The sequence below is a fragment of the Pteropus alecto genome, unplaced genomic scaffold (assembly GCF_000325575.1).
Source record: "Pteropus alecto unplaced genomic scaffold, ASM32557v1 scaffold43, whole genome shotgun sequence".
NCBI lineage: Eukaryota > Metazoa > Chordata > Mammalia > Chiroptera > Pteropodidae > Pteropus > Pteropus alecto.
The window spans coordinates 3,452,806-3,473,502 of NW_006435764.1; the positions used below are offsets into that span (position 1 = coordinate 3,452,806).

Genomic DNA, 20,697 nt, shown 5'->3' on the forward strand with positions numbered 1-20,697 from the left:
CTCTCTCTCGCAGGCTGGCTTCTTCTAGAAGGCAGGGAGGGCAGCTGTGCCCGCCCAGTGGGAGAGCCAGCATCTCCTTCTAGCATCTCTGCAGGGACCCCAGTGGGGAATGCTGATGGGCCCTGCTTGGATTCTGGCCATGCCTATGCCCGGCCTTGCTGTGGCCAAGCGAGTGTGGCTCCCTGACTGCCCCTGCCGAGGGCACACAGGCTGCCTGTCGCCAGGGGCTTGTGACCAGAGACGGAGATGAAGCAAGCAGCTCGGCAGGCAGACAGCAGCCACCGGGCACCCCAGAACTGCGAGACGACACCTCGAACGCAGACGCTGAGCTGCGCTGCCATCATCTGCCAACCCCTCTGCCGTGGCCACGGGTCCCTGAAGGAGCAGGAACCGCAGCTGACCGACCGTTGGCGACGCCCTGGGCCCTGCTGCACGCAGCCCGCCCTCTGTGCCTGCACACGTCGCTGCCCGGGCCCTTCCCGTGTGGCGCTTCACACGCAAGGCCACGGGGTCCCTGCCCCCGCCCCGTCCTCAACAATTCAGGCCTCGAGTCACTTGACGGGGCAAGCCAGGACGTGTCCGAGCAAGGAGGACGGGGGGAGCACGGAGGCACAGAGTGGACGCCAGGCCTGGGCGGGGACGGCGTCCCCACGAGAGGGTGGCCCGGCACCGGCGGCAGCAGCGTGGTGGAAGTGTGCGGGCCTGGCACGGAGGACACGCGACTGCTGCGCCAGCAGCGTCTGGGGACCGGCGGCACGACGGAACGCACGAGGCTCCCGGCGGAGACGGGGCCCGAAGCCCGGACGCCCTGGAGCCCACTCCGGGGGCTGCGGGGCACGAGGGGTCGGTGGGCGTGGACAGCGAGAGGGGCTGGGTCCCACCTCAGGCCGATGGTGGGGGGAGACGGAGCGAGGGCAGCCGACCCCCAGACCCCCAGGCCCCGACCGGCACCCTCCCACCGAGCCCGCCTCCCTCCCTCCCCAGGCTCCAGAGGCCTCTAAGCCTTCCCCCAAGCCTTCCAGTTTCGGCCTGGCAGTCCAGGCGGTGAAGTCCAGCGAAGCAGGAAGCGCCCCCGCTCGGCATCTGCTCCCAGGACGGGACCATCCGGCAGCGGCCGTGCGCCCGCCTCTCAGCCCCACGAACGCCCTGGATGCCTGAGTGCTGAGCACGTGTCTCATCCTGCGTCCTCAACCACCTCAGGAAAGTCAGCAAAAGAGGGGGAAGAGGCTTGTTTTAGACACACGACACACTGTGCACGCATTTTTTATTTAATTTTTAAATAATTTATCTCTCTTTGAAACAAAACCCTGAGGCTAAAATAATACATCATCTGAGGTTCTCTTGAATGAAACAGTTGGCAAAGCACATGGGAGACACCTGTGAGAGCTCTGCATTTGCGCAGGTCAGCGATGCCGAGACTCGGGGAACAGCCATCGCCCCTGTCCCCAACCGCAGACCGAGGAAGGGCTGGCACGGGCCAGGGCGCCGTCGGGAACCACAGCCAGGCATGACCCCGGACCTCCCGGGAGCCAGGAGCGGCCAGGGGCGTCAGGGTGGGGTCTCCACAGCTACCAGGGAACAGAAGACGGACAGAAGCAGCCTCGGTGAGGTCGCAGCCCAACGCAGGGCGAGCCGGCCACGGGCACACGTAGACGCCATCTCTGGGCATGTTCATGGGTTTTCTGAAAGCTGGCCGGGCCGGACAGCGGGGATGCACTCGCGCACAGCTCCAGGGGAAGAGAGGGCTCCTGCACCTCACGGCAGCACCCCAAGTTCAAATGCTGAAATTTCGGCTTTGACCGGGAGGGAAGGAAGGGACTGGGACCCGGCCCCGGGCGGGGACGAGCAAGTGGACGAGGGGACGCGGCGCTCCCGGCCCAGCCCACAGCACGCCGGGTGGAGGGGTGGAGGCTGACGGGCGCTGCCTGGGCCCTGGCGCTCTGTCTGCCATCTCGGAGAGGCTTGTCGCCGGGGTCCAAAAGCCGACCCTTCCTGCCACGGGCCCCTCGCCCCACCCAGCCCTGGTGGAGAAGCGTGGGTTTGGTCGCGCACTGTCACCAGCGGCAGCCACAAGAACAGAAAGCACCCAGGGACAGCGCAGCCCGCGCTCACCGCGTGCTCAGACGAGCGCGTGTGGAGGCCCGGCCGTCACTGCTCCTTCCCCTGCCTTCTGCTCTTCCTCTGGCTGGTCAGCTCGTCCAGCTTCTTATCCAGCCTTCTCTGGAGCTGGGCCCTCTTGGCTGGGTCCAGGGACCTGTCCTTGGCCCCGCTGCCGGCGTACAGGACCCCTTCCCGGCTGATTCTCTGCCGGGCGTGGGCACGAGCCCTCTCCCCACAGCCATGGACCTGGGGACACGAGTCAGAGCTGGGCCGGGTGCGGACAGGGCCCTGCAGTTCTGCCTGCCACGGCTCGGGGACCGGGAAGGCCCAGCCTGAGCTCTCAGGGGCCCCTCCTCTTCCTGCATGTGGGTCCTTCAGCAGGCTCCCCGGGGAAGGCTGGAGAACCCACACCGCATGTGGGTCCTTCGCCAGCAGGCTCCCCGGGGAAGGCTGGAGAACCCACACCCTGCCCCTCACCCCAACGCTCGCCTCAGCCCTAACGCATTCAAAACCAACCACTGTCTGTTTTAAGGTACTCAGCGCTCACAACCAGCTATGTTCACGTTGGCAGCGCATCTGCCCAGGACCTGCGTCTGCCCAGGACCCGGGCCCTGGAAACCACCTGCCACCCGAGCCCTGGGGCACCGGCCTACCTCGGGCAGGTGGTGGCTGAGGCAGTACCGGCGGCCACAGTGCTGGCAGAGCTGGCCCAGAGTCACCACGCTGGCCGCACACTTCGCAAGACCACAGGTGTTATCGGCCTTGACAACTGCCGAGACCAGGGCGTCGAAGTCCTCCTCGGGGGGCAGGTCTGAGGCCACAGGTCCTAGGGGAGAAAGTGTCTCTCGAAGGGAAGAACAACGAAGTCAGCAGAGAAGCCTCCCGCTGAGCCCGCGCTGGCCTCCGGCTTCCCGCTTCCAGGGTCACGACCAGTGTGCGCATCCCTCTCAGCACAATGACCAGTCCCCGGGGCAGGCGTGAGCACACGGCCCTCCTAGAGGGGCTAGTGGCGTGTGGAGCGCCTCTGAAAAGTCCAAGCCCTAACACATTAACCGCAAAAGCAAAATACCACACTGGGGCGACAGTCAGATGAGCCTCCGCGCAGAGCGCTGGAGGACCGCAACCCCATGCGTGGGAACCTTCTACAGTTACAGGAAAAGGTTCGTGGGTGGGAAAGAGACATAAAGTTACCCATAACTGTGATTGTAACATGCAGTTGTTGCATATAACACAGTAGAGACAGAGCGCACAGGAAGTAACAGGGAGGCATGAGCCAGGAAGCTGGTGTCGATGACCTGGGTACTGGCACAGGCGGAGTGTGCTGGCGCCACCGTTCCCGTTATGCTCTGTCATGAGTACACTGCAGTGCCGGACACGTGCGTCAGAATGGTCAACATGGTGGGGGACAACTCTTGACACCACTCCGGGTCTCCCAGAGCCCCCACTCACCTACAAGTGCCTCGGCTGACAAAAGCCATTTCAAACCTTCTGGGCAGGCACTACTTTGTCAGTTACCTGTCAATGGGGATGCGCCCCCCTCCCCCGCCCCGCAGACGAGGCTGCACAGAGGGTTAAGCAAGCTACACCACACTCAACACTCCGGCTCAGCGGGCTCCTGGGGGCAGGGGAGGGACAGCACGGACGCTCCCAAGAGCAGTACCAAGAGGCTCAGAGGCGGCCTGGCGAAGTGTGGACCGCAGGCACCCCCTCTCTGGGCAGTGGCAAGCGTCCTCGGGACACACGGAGACCGAGCAGAGGGCCCTAATCCCAAACGGAATCCTGTAAGCACGAGAACGGGCCGCCTGTGCCACAGGACCTCCACCCATCACGGGCCGCGGCCCAGGGGCGGCCCACGCCGGCCTCTGCTTCTTGGCTGCCGGGACCGCGGCGCGGAGTTTGCAAACCGACTGGACAGGCGAGATGGATTCTGAAGGTGGCCGTTTGAGGCGCTTCAGACGCTGAGTGTCACAGCATCCCCAGAACACTGTCCTCAAACGCGCACGCCACACGCCTTCTCCCAGGACGGCCAGGGCCTCCGCTCACTCCCTCCTGGCACCTGCCCCTGCGGCGTTCACCACGTTCTCAGCGCGGTTTACAAAGTGTAACGTCTCCTTCCTGCCGCGACGCCCACGCCCGCAGGACGAGCGACGTGTGTCCTGCTCACCGGCACGAAGCCTGGACGCCAGGGCTGCTCGCCACACCCTGCAGGATGACTGCAGCTGGCCCTGGGCGGCTGCTCCCGGAGCTGCGAATGATGCCTGTGCGGCTCTGCCCACGCGTGTGCACGGACAGAGGGCAACGTGGCCGCTCCGTGGTCTTGCCGAGGCAAACGGCTCACCCCAAAGTCCCCAGAAAATGCAGGCTGGGACCGCCAGGTCCTCGAGCTCTGTGTGGGGGACCCCGTCACAGAGCAGGAGAGGAGGACAGAGCGCAGGGCCCCGCGTGGCTCCCCAGAGGACGGCCAGCACCGCACAGGACGCAACGGTGGAGCGCGTCCTAGTCTGAGCCGGAGGGAGCACGAGCGCCACAGCCGAGGTCTGTGACCGTCCCTCCCGTCCCCGGAGGCCCCTCCAGGCCCTCGGGACTGCAGGGTCACGGAGACCGGTCACCGCCCTCAGGGGCTCAGTCTCAGCGTCTAACCCTAAGGCACAAGCCGTGGCGTCCGGACAGCACCAGTGCCGGCGGGAAGATGGCCTCGCTCCCGGGCGGCAGGCGGGCTCCAAGCGGCTCCGACGCCAGGTCAGGGGCCGCTAAGCCAGCGCCCCTCACACTCGGCCCGACTTACCTTTCGCTTCTTTCTTCTTCTTCTTTCCCGGCAGCTTCCGCAGCCCCGAGCCCTGGGCTGGCCGCTCCTGGCCGCCCCGTGTCCGCGGCGGCCTCTCCAGGGGCTGCGGCCTCTCCAGAGCGCGCAGTGCCCTCGGGTCCAGCTGGCCCCGGCCACTTTGCCCGCTGACGGGGGGCTCCGTCTGCGCGGGGCTAGGGGGCTCAGGCTGGGGGCGGGCTTGGCCCGCGGCGCCTGTGGGAGGCGGCGTGCCAGGCGGGGTCCTCTTGCTCACCGTGATGTACCTCGCCCTGCCCTCCCCGGCACTGCTGTGTCTCAGCCCGTGCTCCTCGGCGAGCTGGTGGACACGCATCCTGTCGTGCGAGTTCAGGGAGGCAGGAAACTCCAGCTGCGTCTGCTCACTCGCCACGAACTCTGCAATCACTGCCCGGAGGTGGTCTACACCGTCTCTGTCCTGTGCCCCGTCTGCGCTGCCCCCACCAAGGCTGGGCTGCAAACGGGCCTCAGAGCCCAAGGGCTTCCCGTGCGCCGTCCTCCGGGCCAGCCTGGCAGCGGCTCTGGCCGCCCCGGCTCCCTCCTGCGGCCCGCCTCCAGGCTTCCTGGCAGGCGCGGAAGAGCCCGGACCCTGGGAACCCCCATGGGAATAGTTCTCGGGGACGATGCCGTCAAGGTACTCGAAGGCCGAGCGCACTTCCGCGTGCTCTGTGAAGTAGGCCACCAGGGTCTGCAGGAAGGCGTGGTTGCTGACGGTGCGAGAATCGCAGACCAGAGCCACGTGACGCCGAGCGCGCGTGACGGCCACGTTGATCCTCCGGTCCTCGGCAAGGAAGCCGACTTCACCTAACGACGAGGAAAGCACAGAGGGGCAGATCTGAGGCAAGGAGCAGGAAGCCAGCCCCCCGCCCTGATCAGCGACGACCAAGAAGGGTCAGCTCCGCGATCGCCCTCCTGCCCGCCCCCCGCCATCGCCCCAGCACCGCCTGACTCCCTGCTCTGGGGCACCGTGGTGACGCCGAGGCTGCTCAGACACCTGCTGGCTTCCCACTGCTTCTCGGTGCGGTCCCACGGACCCCGACTTGGGTTTGGGAAGCTGTCAGGCTGCTGCCCCTTTCCAGTAAGTACGAACCCCACCCTCAGGCCAGCCCCGGAGACAGCCCGGGAGACGTGAATGTGGCTGCAGCTGACACACAGGGAGCTCGGGGACGGCCCAGCCTCTTCCTCTTCCTACCACAGGTCACCTCCCTCCTTACCCATTCTCAACCTTCCACCGGAAACGCCTTACAAAGCCCCTTAACTTAGAACTGTTTCTGGGTACAATTGTCTTATCCAGTGGAACACCCACAAGCCCCATGGCACAGAAACCACGCCCTGAGGCCAGAGACGAGCCCTGGGCTTGGAGGGCCCCACCTGCTGTGGGGGTCCAGGCTGCCTGGACGGTGTGCCTCTAAGTCTCCACACCGCTCCCTGTGCCGGGAACGCCTTCCCCAGGTCGCTGACGTTGGCGACACCCCGAGTGGGTTCCTACACGGCCCCATCGCACCTCACCCACTGTCCCTTTAGCTTGTGGTCGGCTCATGGAGGACGGAGCCAGTGCCCCGTGGCCACGCTCCCAGCGACCAGCACGGCCGCCAGCGTGAATCCAGCCCGCTCCCTGAATAACTAACGGGCTCCCCCCTCGCTCCCGGCCCACCACCAACCCCCCCAAAAGCTCACACGTGTGCCTCTAAGTCTCCACACCATTCCCTGTGCCGGGAATGCCTTCCCCAGGCCGCTGACGTTGGTGACACCCCGAGTGGGTTCTTACACGGCCCCATCGCGCCTCACCCACTGTCCCTTTCGCTCGTGGTCGGCTCACGGAGGACGGAGCCAGTGCCCCGTGGCCACACTCCCAGCGACCAGCACGGCCGCCAGCATGAATCCAGCCCGCTCCCTGAATAACTAACGGGCTCCTAGGCCTGGCAGCGCCCATACCTTTCCTGTTGGATCTGACGAAGGACAGCACCACGGCCTCCTTCTCACGTCCCTGGAAGCCATCGACTGACTTGATTTCCAGCTCGGGGTGCTTGTGAGAGAGGCTCTGTCTCAGCAGGTCCACCTGAAACACCGAGCAAGGCCATGGCCTCAGCACTAGCCAGGCGGCTATGACACCTGCTCTTCGACTCAGCGGGGGCCTCAGGCTGCAGAACCCCCAGGAACCCCGGGAAGCCCCCCAGAAGCCTCACAGGGAGGAAGCTCCCACGATTGCCCGTCTCACAGGGAACACGACAGGCCCCTCGACAAACGTGACCCCCACAGCGCCTGACAGCCCTGTGTGGGGCCTGCAGACCAGGGCGGGGCGGCAGCCAGTCTGCGGACCACCACCCCTTAAAGCAGGGGGCTTTTTCCCACGGAAGGAGGCGGGCCTTGTCGTGAGCACAAGGACGCTGACGGAAAACGTTAGAAATGGAAGCGAAGGAGCAGTCATCTGTGGTCACCTCCCCCTCCTCCGGGGAACAGCTGGCGCCGGATCTGCCTTCAGGAAGCTGCCCACACCCACACTCCGTGCGACGGTGTCACGGTGTTCCACAAAGCCGAGCCCGCCTGGCCCCAGAGATGGGCGAGGGCCCCAGGTCCCTGCCACGGCGACTGGCTCAGGGATGGGGACGGCCTGAGCCGGACCAGTAGGAGTCAGAGCTGAGATCCTTGTGGAAGACGCCGTAAAATGACCGGCTGCCCCTGGGGCTGCCTGTGAGGACAATGTCGGCCTGAGGTTGCCAGGGCCACCAGAAAAGCTGGCCTGAGAACGAAGCCAGCACAGGGAGGCCGGCGGACACCTGGGGCGGGGGTGTGGCCAAGCAAGGGAGGCGGGTGGACGGACGGACAGACGGCTCTGGCTGAGATCATCAGAGCCCGGGGTCCCGTCGTGATGCAGTCAGCCCCACCCTGGAGTCACTGGGCAGAAGCAGCAATGAAATCGCCCCGGCCCTTTCAGCCCCGTCGGGGTGGCTGAGTCCCAGCGACACACACGGAGACAGAGGCTCTCGTACCTGGAGGTTGTACGGCGAGATGACAGCAATGTCACTCGCCCGGACACCGGCGTCCACCAGGGCCTGGACGTGCAGACCGACGAGGCGCACTTCACCTGGAGGGACGCAAACCGGGGACGCCGCGCTGACCGCCAGCACCCACACCTGTCATTTCAGACACTTCTGTCTACCGGGCCAGGCCGATGTCACACGGCCTGAGGCGGCATCCTGGGAGCCCGTAACCTGAGCCAAGGGCCACCAGATTCAGCAGCCGGCGCAGGGCCGCTGGCCAGAGCAGTACACAGGCGCTGGGCCGCAGGGGGGCCACGGTGTGAGCAGGGCCGAGCAGACTGGTGCTGTTGGCCGGGCAAGGACCTCCTCCTGAGGCCACGCCAGGCAGCACTGGGCCACTCTGCTCGGGACCCAGAGCCCTGCCCCGGCCACCGCGCTCTCCCTGAGCATCGGGGACCTTGAGACCCCGGCTCAGAACCTCCCACAGCTCCTCAGTGCCGGGCTTCACCCGCCACGCAGCTCGACTCCGCGCCAAAGCTGGCAACTTGGAGGGACCTGTTCGTTTCAAGAGGGCCACTGGGCAAGAAACGCTGGCCCCCCCGCAAGCTCACCAGGGTTCCCTTTGGACTGGTCACCGTCCCCCTCCTGTTCCAACAGCCCGCAGCCGGCCGTGTCCACGAGCAGCAGGGGGATGCCCGTCTCCTCCGTGGCGGCCACTCCCGGGAGGTCCCTGCACAAAGGCAGAGACCCACGTGAGGCCCTGGAGACAGAGCCCGCGTCTCCCTACCTCCCACAGGAAAGCAGGCACCCAGCCACTGGCAACACAGACTGCAGCCACCCACCCTGGCTCTCCGGGGCAAGGCCATTCTCCCTTCCAGAACCCGGGCTTAGAGACGACTGTCTCTCGAATCTCTCAGTGACACGGGCTCAGTGGGCACAGAGGGACCCAGCAGGGGAGGCCGGTCACTCACCGCAGGAGGTGCCCTGCCACAGAGGGGTGCGCCGTGAGCTGCCCGTGGTACAGGGCCTCCGAGGCCCACTGCATGATGGCCTGGTGCATGCGATACTGCACCGTCAGCGTCCGCACCGTGCCCGCGCCGTACGCCTCGGCCAGGCGCTCCATCAGGCTGAGCGACAGTCCCGCCAGCGCAGCCCTGCACCCAAGACAACAACAGCCTATGTCCCCACGTCCGGCGTGGGACCGGAAGCCAGAGGAAAGCCGCCCTCAAACCTCAGGACCCGACTGGCCCCCACTGTTCTGAGCTGAAGTTAAGGGAGTGGCCGACTGAATAACAGCCACCAAAACTGCCCGCGTCCTAACCCTGGGGCCTGCGAGCACATGACAAAAGGGACTGGGCAGATGGGACGAAGTGAAGGGTCTGACATGGGGAGCTGGTCCTGGATGACCACGGTGCTCGCTCACAAGGCGGAGGCGCAGGGCTGGAGCAGGGGACGGGGCCGGAGAAGCGCAGGGGGGCGGTGGGAACGGGGGCACAGGTTAAGGAAGCTGAAAAAGGCAGGCGGGGCCTGTCCCTGGAGCCTGCAGGGGGGACGTGGCCCTCCCCACACCGCGACCACCGCCCACTGAGACGGACTCTGGGCGTGTGACTTAAGGACTGTACGGTAACAGATCTGCAGTGTTCAAGCCTGTGGCACTTTGTCACAGCAACGGCAAGCTGATCCAGACAAGCTGCAAACCCCCAGGTCCACTGACGATGGCGCCTGGTGTGCACTTGCTCACTGATCCCCACCGTGACCTACGAGGCTACTGTGAGGGGCCGAGTCGCAGAGAGCTTAAACCACCAGCCCACAGCCACTCAGCCAGGGCCACAGGGCCAGGGCCAAGGCAGGCGGCCTGGCCTCCGAGCCCCCTCACACTACTAAGGCACACTGTGTCCTCCGAGGTGACAACGCCGAACCCATGGGCGAAGACCTAACCCTGTTTCGGGGCCCTCCCTCTGCTGCCTTACGAGACCTCTGTGGTTAAGCTTTCTAAGTAAAGATCTCTGCTAAAAACACTTCACGCCAAGGACGGGGCGTGACATGACCACCAGACCCAGCCGCAGGCCCAGAAATGCCCAGCACAACTCCACCCAATGTCCCCCGAGACTGCCTGCTTCCTCCAGGGACACGATAAGGTCCCCGCTCCCTGAGGGCACAGAGCTGAACTTTCTCCACACAAAGCCTCCCTGGGAGACAAAACCCTCTTTTAAGAATTCCCTTGGGGACCTGCTCATGGAACAATCGCGGAATGAACACCCACTGCGCCCTCCTCCTCCAGACTCCCGAGCAGACGCCCTAACCCCGGGAGGACGCCTCCCACAGGACGGCCCTCGGACGCACGTGCCCCATGCCCCCCATCCATCCCGAGGTCTCCCTGCCCCGTTCTCACTCTCGAGGACCACGTCTGATGCCTGTCTCTCTGCAGCAGCCTGACCTGCACGCCCCTCGGCTCCGGGGCCCCGCTCCCCTGGGGTAAAGCCCCACACGACAGGCTGCCCTGCACCTCCCTTCTCTGGGGCCTCAGAAAACGACTCGCATCCCAAGGTCAGTCGTGACGCGCACGCCCAGTGCGGCAGAGACTGGTCTCAAACAGCGACGGAACTGAGGACCAAGCCTCTTCTGCAAGCGGAAGGGAGGCCATGGCGCAGGTGACCTCAGGGACTTGTCCTCTACGGTGCCCTCCTGGACGTGGGCCGCGGAGCCAGCTTGTGAGAGGCCGGTCCGTTGGAGGAGAGCCTGTGCCAGGCCCGGGCCCAGGCCTCCGGGACTCGCATCCCGGTTGGGAAGATAAGCGGATAAAGCAGGGAACACGCGTGACTGCCAGGAAGTGCCGAGTGAGCCACAGTGAAGGACCTGACAGTGACAGGGAAGCCACCGAGACGGGTGGCCACGGGAGACCACACAAAGGGCGCACCTGAGCACCCGAGCAGAGAAGTAAGTAAGGGAGGGCAGGGACGGAGCGGCCCAGGCCAGGGTTGGCAAGGACAGAGGCCAGCGGGGCCAGGCGGGGATCGGGGGAGTGGTGGGAAGTGAGGGTGGCAGCAACGCCCCCGTGGAGGCTGAGCTTGGCCACCGCACCAGGGAACACTGTGTCCTAGTGTCCCTGCGTTTGCTGAGGCCTTCCCTGTGTCTCCAACAGATCAGGATGCGGAGCGCTGTGTCCTAGTGTCCCTGCGGTGGGCGGGGCTGCGTTTGCTGAGTCCTTCCCTGTGTCTCCAACAGATCAGGATGCGGAGGGGCCCGCGGGTGCGCCTACGCAACCCAGAGGTCAGTGGACGCAGCCTGCAGACACGACCATTGTGGGACGCACACAGCGTGGGCACGCGCACCAGCTGCCTGACCCATCGGGGGCGCTCAGTGCGACACCACCAACTGAGCACGCAGCCAGGTTCTCAGGCCAGCAGGACACACGCGACACGACCCCCACCCCCAAGGTCACAGTCTGAGCGACAGATGGGTAAACGAGCAGGTGCGACTGCGGGGTAGGAGCTGTACTCAGACACGCACAGGGCAGCACGTCCAGGGCCGCCTGCAGGGCCTGGGGCTTCGGGGCTGGACCTCGAGGGACCCAACAGGGCTGGCGCATGCGGGCGAAGACAGGCGCTCAGGAGGAGGGCTCTTACTTGTGAGAGACCGTGGTGGGGGGCAGCTGCTTGTGGTCCCCGGCCAGGATGCACTTTCTGGCCTTCAGCAGGGGGATCCAGCAGCTGGCTTCCAGGGCCTGGGAACACTCGTCGATGACCACCATGTCGAAGTAGCTGTCAGGCAGCAGCTTCAGGGGGCCGTCGTCGGAGGCGCCTGGTGGAAATCGGGACCATGAGCCGTTCGAGGCACTGGCTGTGTCATAACCATGCCAGAAGAGCCCGCTGTTTCATAATTCAGTCCTGCATTAACACCGTATGTAATTAACTCGCAGCTCAGAATAAAGATCTGTGGCTCCTGCCCACCTGTGTTCAAGTGTGAAGGGCGTGTCCCCAGCCACGGGCCACTCCAATGTGTCAATCACCAACATCCACCGCCCCCTTGGGGCTGCGAGCCCACGTCCTTGGAAGGCTGTCTCGTTTCTAAATACTGCTCCTTCATCATTTTCTGCATCTAGAATTTAATTAATTCTCCCCTGAGGTGTTTTCTTGGACGCACAGAACAATCACCTGCTACAGACAAAACCTCCACGTGTCTGACAACACGACACTCCCCAGCTCCCCCGTCCTGGAGCACAGAGCCGGGCAGCGAGGGTTCAAGTGCAGGCAAGACCTGGCTTCACACAACTCTCCGGACGGCAGCGGGGCCTTGGGCGAGCCGCCCGCCCCGAGCCTGTTCCCTGTCTTCGAAATCGTGAGAGGGCACCAGGGACAACTCTACGCCTATCAGTTCAGCAGCTCAGACTGAACGGATGAATCCTCCAAAGACAGACGTTCACTCGGGAAGAAAGAACCTGAACACCCCTCTCAGTGAGAGAAATTACACCTGCAGCCAAATCCCTCTCCACGAAGGGAACCCAGGCCCAGAGGCTGCGCTGGTGAATTCGACCCGACGGCGAGGGCCAGTCCGCACAGCCGCCCGGCACGGGGACACCGCCCAGCCGGGCGGGGGAGGGGGAGGCGCCGCCCTGCTCACCCGTGTTTGTTGCCAGGACCGCGTCGGCCGCCGTGAGGCTCTGCAGCATGGCTGCCTCCTCCCTCTCCCTCAGCTCTTTCCTCAACAGCTTGACTTCATTTCGAAGGTCACTTCTCTCTCTCTTATCCTGGGTCTTTTTGTTTTTCACCTGCAAAGAAAAGCAAAAAAAAAAAAAAAATCATTATTTTGACACAGCCTCGCACTCATTTAGCTCTTTTTAATTCATGAAGTGCTTTTCTTTTTTTACAAGGAGTTGGTTCACCTCAGTAAGTCCTTAAACGGCAATAAAAAGCCAAAATATTTCTTAAAGGAGCAACAGATACACACCGGTGACTAAGCACCTGACATCCTGCCTGGCCTTAGGGCCACCGTCACCCGCACGGAGGGAGGCAGCAAAGGGAAGTCGGGCGCTCTCGGCAGACAGCGTTTAACTGAGACCTCGGGTGAGACGGGGGTTGGCCCGGCCCGCCCCATGGTCACTGGGCTGGCTCCGGGGAGGGGACGCGGCGGCCAGCCCAGGAGGTGGTCTCAGCAGCTCACAGACGGAGAGGATGCCTCCACCTGTTACACCCCAACTGTCAGGTTAAAACAATTTCCTTCAGCCCACAGAACGCTTACCTAAACCCCATTTTACTCTACACTCAAAACTACGCGTAACCGGCCTCCCGACTTATGATTTCTGCTTCGGAGGACAGGGCTCTGGCAGGAGTGACGGGGCGGGGGCAGGGGGGGCCTACTGTGCCAAGCTTAGAAAAGACAATCCCGAAAGCGTCGATTTAAACAGGAACAGGAAAATGCAATCGCCTTTCGCCTCGGGTGACAAGGGCTTACCCTGTCCGCACGCCCGCCAGCCCCACGACGGCAGCCCCCGTGCCATCCCGCTATTCTGCGGGCCCACGGGAAAGGCTGACTCGCGGCACTGGCCCTGTGACGCCGTGAGGCTGGCTGAGCTGACGGCACACGTGGCAGGGCATTTAAGGAAATTAGGACCAGCGTGTGAACTGGAGAACCAAAGACCTCAAGAGTCCCGGGCTGCACGAGAAAACGCCATCTCAAAGCGCCCTGTCGCCCACCGGCTCTTCCACAAGGATAACGGAAAACGGACCAAAACACTGGGGGAGCTGAGCGTTTTCTGGATTTTTATCTTCGGGCTTTATTATTTTATTTTTTTGCTTACTGATGTTACCCAGACGTGACCAGATGTGAAGGGTGCGTGAGAGCGATGTTTCCTTCGAGACATTCTGTCACCGCTCACGAAACCACCCTGGAGACGGCTGAGCCCCGGGACTTGCCGACTCCACGTCTCCGCCAATGGGGGCGGCACCGACGTTCGGAATCATCAGTCAGCAAGGCCAGGGGACAAGGGGACGAGGCCAGGGGACAGGGGAGTGTGGCAGGTCCCTGAGAAGCCTGCCCAGGTGGAGCCGCCAGCGGCTGAGAGATACGTACGAGGGCCTGATAGATGTCCCTCCTGATGTCCGCGATGATCGGGGCGCTGTCGCCCCGTGCGAGGACCTCGTCGAGGCAGTGCTGCTGGACAGAGCCCAGGAGGCGGGCGGGATGGCCGAGGCGCAGCACCCGCAGCCCGCAGCGGGCCAGGCGCTCCAGCAGGTTGTCCACGGCAGTGTTGGACGGCGCGCAGCACAGCACCTGCGGGAGCAGAGGTCACGCTCAAGGTCGGTCACTTCTGTTTCAGTGACAAGCTTAAGTTCACACTAAAACAGACGGAAAGCTTCACAGGCAAAGAGAGAACGGTGGAGTGTGTACCACTGGTGACGTCAAGGTGTGAACCTACAGCTGTCGGGACGGGCGCACGGCCCACGGGACCCGGTCCCCTCTGCATCCCCGCACCCCCAGCACGGGCCTGAACTCGGGGCACGAGGACAGCGGTATACGGGTTACGGGGCCGATGGCCTGTGGCCCGGTTGACGACCACGGCTTCCGGCCTCGGGGAGCCAGGGGGCCTTCCCCAGGGACCCAGCCCGCGCTCCTGAGCATGCTCCCACATCCCACGTGGCTGCCAGGGGTCAAAAAGCGCCCACCAACCCTCCATCAGTAAACGCCAAGAGCGTCCTGACGGGCGTGGCCTGGAGTCACCAGCCCACCTTGCAGCCCTGTTTCACGGCCTGGACGATGATCTCCACCACGGTGGTGGTCTTCCCGGTGCCGGGCGGCCCGTGGATGATGGCGAGCTCCTTCTGGGACAGCGCGAACGAAACCGCTTCCTTCTGGGAGGCGTCCAGGGAGGCGTTAATGAGGACGGGCGGCGCTGTGGGGAAAGGAGCGTCAGGCCGGCCTCGGCCCCCCTCTCACACAGATGGCACCAAGGGACATGCACGAGGAGGGAGGACGCTGGACATCCCCGGAGCCGTCCAGTCGACACAAAATCAACCCGCTTCGTTTCCAAAAGGTTTGTCCAGAAGAAGAATCGGCAGGCGAAGGACCACAGGCCAAAGCCGATTCCGAGGGCCGGTCTCCCGGCCACAGCCACGGCCACGGCGTCCCCTCACGCACCGTCCCCGGCCGCCTGCTACCACAGCCACCTGCAGAGCCCAAGGCACCTACAGGCTGTGCCGTCACTGACGACGTCTACCAGCTCACGCCGCAGCACAGACCTTTCTGAAGTCGACGTTTCTTGAAACGTGTCTGCTTCTACCACACTGTCCCTTTCTAAGTGCCCATAAAATGACAAAAACGAATGATAAACGGGAACTACTAGCAAATGCCAGGATTGTGCTTCTGCTCTGAATCTTCCACGACCAAAGCTAACGAGTTGCTTCGTGGGCTCTGCGCCCCAAGAGCAGGACCGTTGGCAGGTGCCGGCTCTGCTGCTGCAGCGTCCGCTCCACGGTGGCACCCACGGGCACGGGGCATGGACCAGGACGAGTGGGGCTGTGACACCCTTGGGAAGCGGTCACGCCCCAACCCACAGTGCCAGGTCCACTCACCACTCCACGGCCCATTCCTCTGTCCTTAGACAGCGGCCACGGTCAAGACACGCCGCGCTCCCTAAAACGTGGCGAGTTCATTCCCAACTCCGTTTCTGGCACAGAGTGGCCTCTCCACGAATACGTGGCGAGAACAAAACCTCATGGAGACGTGCGCGCCTTTAGAAAACAAATGACGAAGTCGCCGTGTTCGAAGCCAACGCAACGCTGGGTGCAGCCGCACAGGGGCGACACGGAGCGGGTGTGGGGCGGACCGAAGCCCAGCGGGAAAAACGGGCAGTGCCCACTGCACGAGTTACAGGCAGCCGCTCGAGCTGGGGCCACCGCCCTCTGGAAAACGAGGGTGTTCAGGAATGCGCGCGCGCGTGTGTGTGCGTGTCCGTGCGTGTTCACACATCTGCATGTAAAACAGACCCAGCGCTCCATGTGGATGCAGAAATGCCTAGAAATGCACGCGAATACTAGTGAAGTGAACCGAACAGCGGCTTCAGAGTGATTGTTTCCTTGTTCGTCTGCATATTTTCAAGTTTTCTACGATCAACACACATCACTCTCACAATCAGATGTAAGCTGGCTTCAGTCTGGAGGATGCTGAGAAAATCACCAAATGAGTTTTCAAACCCAAAACAGAATGGTCTGAAGCACACAGCGAGATCGGCGCAGAGTGCTGAGCGGGAAGAAATCCCTCCGCATCTCAAAACGCAGACTCAGGCTCCAGAAAGAACATTTCGGAACCACCGACCGGAGGAGGAACGTGGACGCCGAGGACCGGAGCGAGCCTCGTTTGTGCGGGTCACTCACAGACACTGACACACAGAAACGACGGTAGGCTTCTAACTGCTTTCTCAAACCCTTGCCAAAATGGCCCAAGGTCATGCCGTTCTCGATACCTGCAGCGATTTTAATCAGAAAAGAAAAAGCCAAAGTTCTTACGTATCTCGCTGGCAGGACTGGGGGCGCGGCCACCGAAGAGGACCTCGATGAGTGAGGACGCGGGGCCGGAGTGGTACTTCTTCAGGGTGATCAGTGCCCTGCCCGGGGAGGAAACGGAAGTGAGTTTAATGGGAACCAGTGGCTCCCTCCATGTGGGAGCGCCGGCCCCCCACCTCCGCCCGCGGCCCCCGCCCAGACAGGGGCACAAGGGCCGGAGCTGTGTTTGAGGAAAAGGTTATATGCAACTTGCAGTCGGACACACGCACCTTTTCAGGCGCTTGTAAGTGACGTCATTGGCAAGTTTCAACAGTCGGTAGGATTTCTCTTGGTCCAAGCTCAGCTGGAAATCATGGGACTCATCGAAGGCCACTGTGACCGACTTCTGGGTGACCCGAGTCAGGACCCCAGTGGCCAGCTGACCGCCTTCGTCATACAGACCCACTATGTCACCTACAGAAACAAAGACTCGGTTACATAAATACTGAACAAAGTTAAACGTAAATTGTTTTATACAATAAATCCCAGCACGCCTCAAATGTTGTGGGTTACTTCCTTTAGAAATGCAATCGGCAGCAGTAAAAAAAATTTTAAACACCTAAATTATACATGGATATTGACTTGAAATCAATTAACTGTTTGAAACAAACATGACAGTTGATAAATCACTTAAGGTGCCTACTCTGTGCCAGGCACTGGTCTGACTGGAAATAAAGCAGTACCAGCCCCCCGGGGAGGAAGAAGAGAAAGGAACAGCAATCTAGCAGACGCCAGTGTTGAGGGCTCGCAGGAAAGATGAGGACCAGGGAGGGGACAGAGACGACTGGGGGTGCCACCTTGGAGACAGTGTGCGATAACGGCCTCTCCGAGCGGCTACAGGTGGGCGGGGGGCCCTGGATGAAGCGGGGACCACGAGCACATCTGGGGAGCGCGTTCCAGGAGGAAGTGGCGCACGGAAGGAGAGACACTGGTTGTTCACTGCCCACTCCACACGGCTCTCCCCACTTCCTGTGATAACTGCTCGGTGATTCGCCCACGTGCCAGGTGACTCTGAGGGCCCTCCCCTGACACCAGGGATGGAGCACGTGACCCATGCCAATCAGTGCTTCGCATGCCACTGGCCACAATGACTGTCCAGGGGTGGTGTGGGACCAAATCAGAGCCCCCGGGACGCAGCGAGTCTTTTGCTTAGGCACCTGGGAAAGGAGCTCTCGCTCTGACCGGACCCGCACCCCGGGAGGATGTGGGGCTGGGACTGGTCCCACGTGGTGCTGAGAAGGAGGCCAGCCCGGAAGAGGGCAAAGCCGGGAAATGAGGACAAAGTCAGTCCAGGTGGCAGCCTTCGGGCCCGGAAGCCGACCTGCCATCAGCACAACTGACGCGATCCTTCCGGGATGCGGACAGTTGAGATGGACAGAATCCGCTCTGGGAGAGCCCGGGCCCCGCACCTCTTTACACCCCATACTCCGCTCGTGTCCACACGCGTGTACCACGCGTCACCCAGGCATGTTTTCAGCCCTGGGTGTTTTTCTTCTGGGCAATGAGTTTCAACCACACCTTGAATCTCTTTGTCTCCTTCCCCAACTTTTAAAGGTGGCAACAATGATCTCGGGACAGAAGTCAGGTTCTGTGTGCAGGGCCTGCCACAGGGACCCCCATCCCTACTGTGACTTCCCCACGAGTGCCCTAAAATAGGATCCCACATTTTAAAATCTATATCTCTAAGGTATTGAGCCTTAAAACTGCTCCTCTGAAGATGAGCAGATATAATAACGAGTCACCTGAATTTGATCAATAGCTATAGCAAGACATCAAATTTTCAGCTGGCTTCTTTTCCGCATGAATGCCACTTCCTCCGACTTCCTGTTTATCAACTAGTCCTCAATCTCTTAGGTTGTTCACCCCACAACGCTTGTTAACTGAATATGCATTTTCACCTTTTTGTTTTCAGAGTTTATAAGCCACCTGCACGGACATTCAATCCTACGCCTTTAATCCTGACAGCGAGGCCAAAAGGCACACCTGTGATCCCCTTAGCCCCGGTCAGGTCAACCCACGTCAACTGGCCACTTGTAACCCAGTCTTTAGAAGAACACAAGTCACAGTCTGAAGTCAGCAACATTCAGTCACGTGCCGACGTCAGAAAGCACAGACCGGAAGCAAAGCTGTTACTGGGAAGCGCTCCTGCAGACACGCATCTCCGGGGCTCAAAGGTGACCAGGAGCCGTCCGTACAGCCCGGTCCGCTGGCTGGACACCTGCAGCTTCAGCAAACAGACGCCCCGGCTCTGGAGCTCTTTCAGAGAGACAGTTTCCTGCCAGGACCTGGGAGACACCAACGTTAAACGTCAATATTCACACTCCACCAGTTTTTACTTCCACCCAAGCAGGAGGAATGTAAAAGGAAGAGAAAAATAAAGTTGCGGGCACAGGCACTAAATATGACCCGGCGTCATTCTGGACCTCCCCCTCTCAAACGTGCCCCTCCTGCCTCCCCTAGTGCAGGCCACGCCTCGGCCCTTCTCCCAGTCACCCGACAAAGAACCTTAGGTCACCTTCACCTTCTCTGCTCTCTCCCCACATGCTGGTTCCCAAGTGCCATGAAGCCCCATCGGACCCCTCCCATTTTAAGCCTGCACCCATCTCTGCCTCTCACACGCCCCCTCCAGAGCCCCGGCTCAAGCCGGCACCACTGAGAGTCGACTAACCAGAACTTCTTGGCCGCCTCGCCTCTGGGCTCTCCCTCTCCGGTCGGCAGCAGCAGGACCCGAGCGATCCTCCAAAAATGTAAATCTATTCACCCCTCCCCCCAACCTACTTGGCTGCACGGAGGACCAGCCTCTGCACAGGACTACAGCACGAGCTGCTGCGCGAGGCCCTTCTCAATCCGACGCCCACTTATCTTCTCCCGGGCACACTCTGCACCTGATTCCGTGCTGAGCACCTGACTTTTAGCAGGGCACTTCCTTCTCACAGCAAACCTGTGAGGTGGGAATGGCCCCATTTCGCAGATGAGGTAACTAAGGCTCAGAGACGTAACCTGCAAAGTCACGCAGCCAGAAATAAAGGAGGCGGGATTCTACTTAAGTCGGTGTGGGGGCAAAGCTCTTAGCTGTCATGATCAAAACTTCCCAAACAAACCCCATCGATGTATGTAGTACGATGGTTGAGTGCAAACTGGAATCAGGCCGCCTGACCTCAGGGCCTGACTCTATCTGTATCACCTTGGGCAAGTTACAAGTAATTTGCAGCCTTTCTGTGTCAGCCTTCGACATAAAATGAGAATAACAGTAAGGTACTTCATAAAACGGGCACGAGGTTTAAAGGAATTCGCGTACGTGGTGCGCTTTTACGGCCCTCGATAAGTGTTAGCTGGCAGTGTTTCAGCCAAATGAATATTCCTGTTCCGAAACAAGCCTGCTCTCTCCTGGCCCTAGTCCTCACACGCAGGCACGTCCTTCCTCCCCGCATCTCTTCCGGGAATGCTGTTCCTCCCGCATCCACCTTCACGCATTTTTCTGCAAGCTGTGCTAAGACCCCACCTCCTCCCTGAAGCCATCCTTAACTTAACCTTCCCCAGAGTCAGCTGTTCTTCCTCCATGCTTCCACCGCGCTTTCCCGGCACTCACCGCGGTAGCGGCTGTCACCACGAAGGGAACTGTTTACGCGCCTATCCTACCCCTTTGCTCATACCCAGGGTCCAGGTGTCTATCAAATCACTGGGTCTTACTCGGGGCTGACAAAGAATAGATGCAAACGTTTACAGAGTGGACCGACGAGGAAGAGGGCTGGGAACACGCTGGGGATGGAACTGGGGGGGCAGAGGCAGGGCCTAAGAGTGAAAGTTCAGGGATGGGGGGACCTCAGGCCGAGAAAAGAACGGGCTTCCCAAGGGTCCAAAACCCGGACGGGCTGCCCCGGGACGGAAGGGAGGTGGCCAGGTTCCCCTCCGGAGGCAGCCGAGCGCCTCCAGAGCCGCGGTCCGGACTCGGGGGGTCAGGAGAGCAAACTCCTCCCGAAGCCGGTCAGGCCGAGTCCCCGGAGGCTCCGCCCGGGTCTGAGCGGAGCAGGGCTGGGGGAGCGGCCGGACCGACCCCGAGAGTATGGGTGGCGTCCGTACCTGCGCTCCTCGACCTCCGCGTCCCTCTCGAGCTCCAGTAGATCCAACTGCTTGGTCACGAAGCTCTCCACAGCCGCCGAGGACATCGCTGCAGCCCAGCGCCGGGGCCCGAGCTGCGGGCGTCCGGAGGCCGCGCATGGAGGTGTTCCCCGCCGGGCCGGTGCGTCGACGCACCAGGCTC

At 62.1% G+C, this 20,697-nt stretch overlaps 1 protein-coding gene across 5 annotated transcripts; it reads right to left on the reverse strand.

Annotated features, from left to right (window-relative positions):
* Positions 1 to 1,231: 1,231 nt before the first annotated feature.
* Positions 1,232 to 20,678, reverse strand: IGHMBP2 (immunoglobulin mu binding protein 2). Of its 5 annotated transcripts, XR_001516800.2 has the most exons (16): positions 20,517 to 20,678; positions 18,552 to 18,721; positions 16,667 to 16,850; positions 16,401 to 16,498; positions 14,625 to 14,788; positions 13,969 to 14,169; positions 12,520 to 12,667; positions 11,526 to 11,700; positions 8,871 to 9,053; positions 8,511 to 8,629; positions 7,909 to 8,003; positions 6,854 to 6,977; positions 4,886 to 5,722; positions 3,761 to 3,879; positions 2,754 to 2,926; positions 2,213 to 2,346 (listed from the first exon to the last, which is right to left on the reverse strand). XR_001516800.2 is itself a non-coding variant. In XM_006910998.3 (15 exons), the coding sequence occupies exons 1-15, from the start codon at positions 20,600 to 20,602 to the stop codon at positions 2,149 to 2,151; spliced, it is 2,955 nt and encodes a 984-aa protein (XP_006911060.1). In that variant the 5' UTR covers positions 20,603 to 20,678; the 3' UTR covers positions 1,232 to 2,148. The 5 variants fall into 5 exon arrangements, 3 of the variants coding, with proteins under 3 accessions (XP_006911060.1, XP_015444236.1, XP_024901949.1); XM_006910998.3 differs by lacking the exon at positions 3,761 to 3,879 and having other exon boundaries at positions 1,232 to 2,346; XM_015588750.2 differs by lacking the exon at positions 3,761 to 3,879 and having other exon boundaries at positions 1,232 to 2,346; positions 2,754 to 2,944.
* Between the last annotated feature and the right edge of the window lie 19 nt (positions 20,679 to 20,697).

What these genes read in the sequence shown, in the direction of transcription:
- IGHMBP2 (XM_015588750.2), bottom strand. Translation starts at nt 20,602, where the DNA reads ATGTCCTCGGCGGCTGTGGAGAGCTTCGTGACCAAGCAGTTGGATCTA. An exon ending in GTGGCAGGGCACCTCCTGCG is followed by an intron (nt 8,630 to 8,870) that starts GTGAGTGACCGG and finishes GCCTTTGTGCAG; the next exon opens with GGACCTCCCGGGAGTGGCCG. An exon ending in CGTCAGATCCAACAGGAAAG is followed by an intron (nt 5,723 to 6,853) that starts GTATGGGCGCTG and finishes CCTCGTCGTTAG; the next exon opens with GTGAAGTCGGCTTCCTTGCC.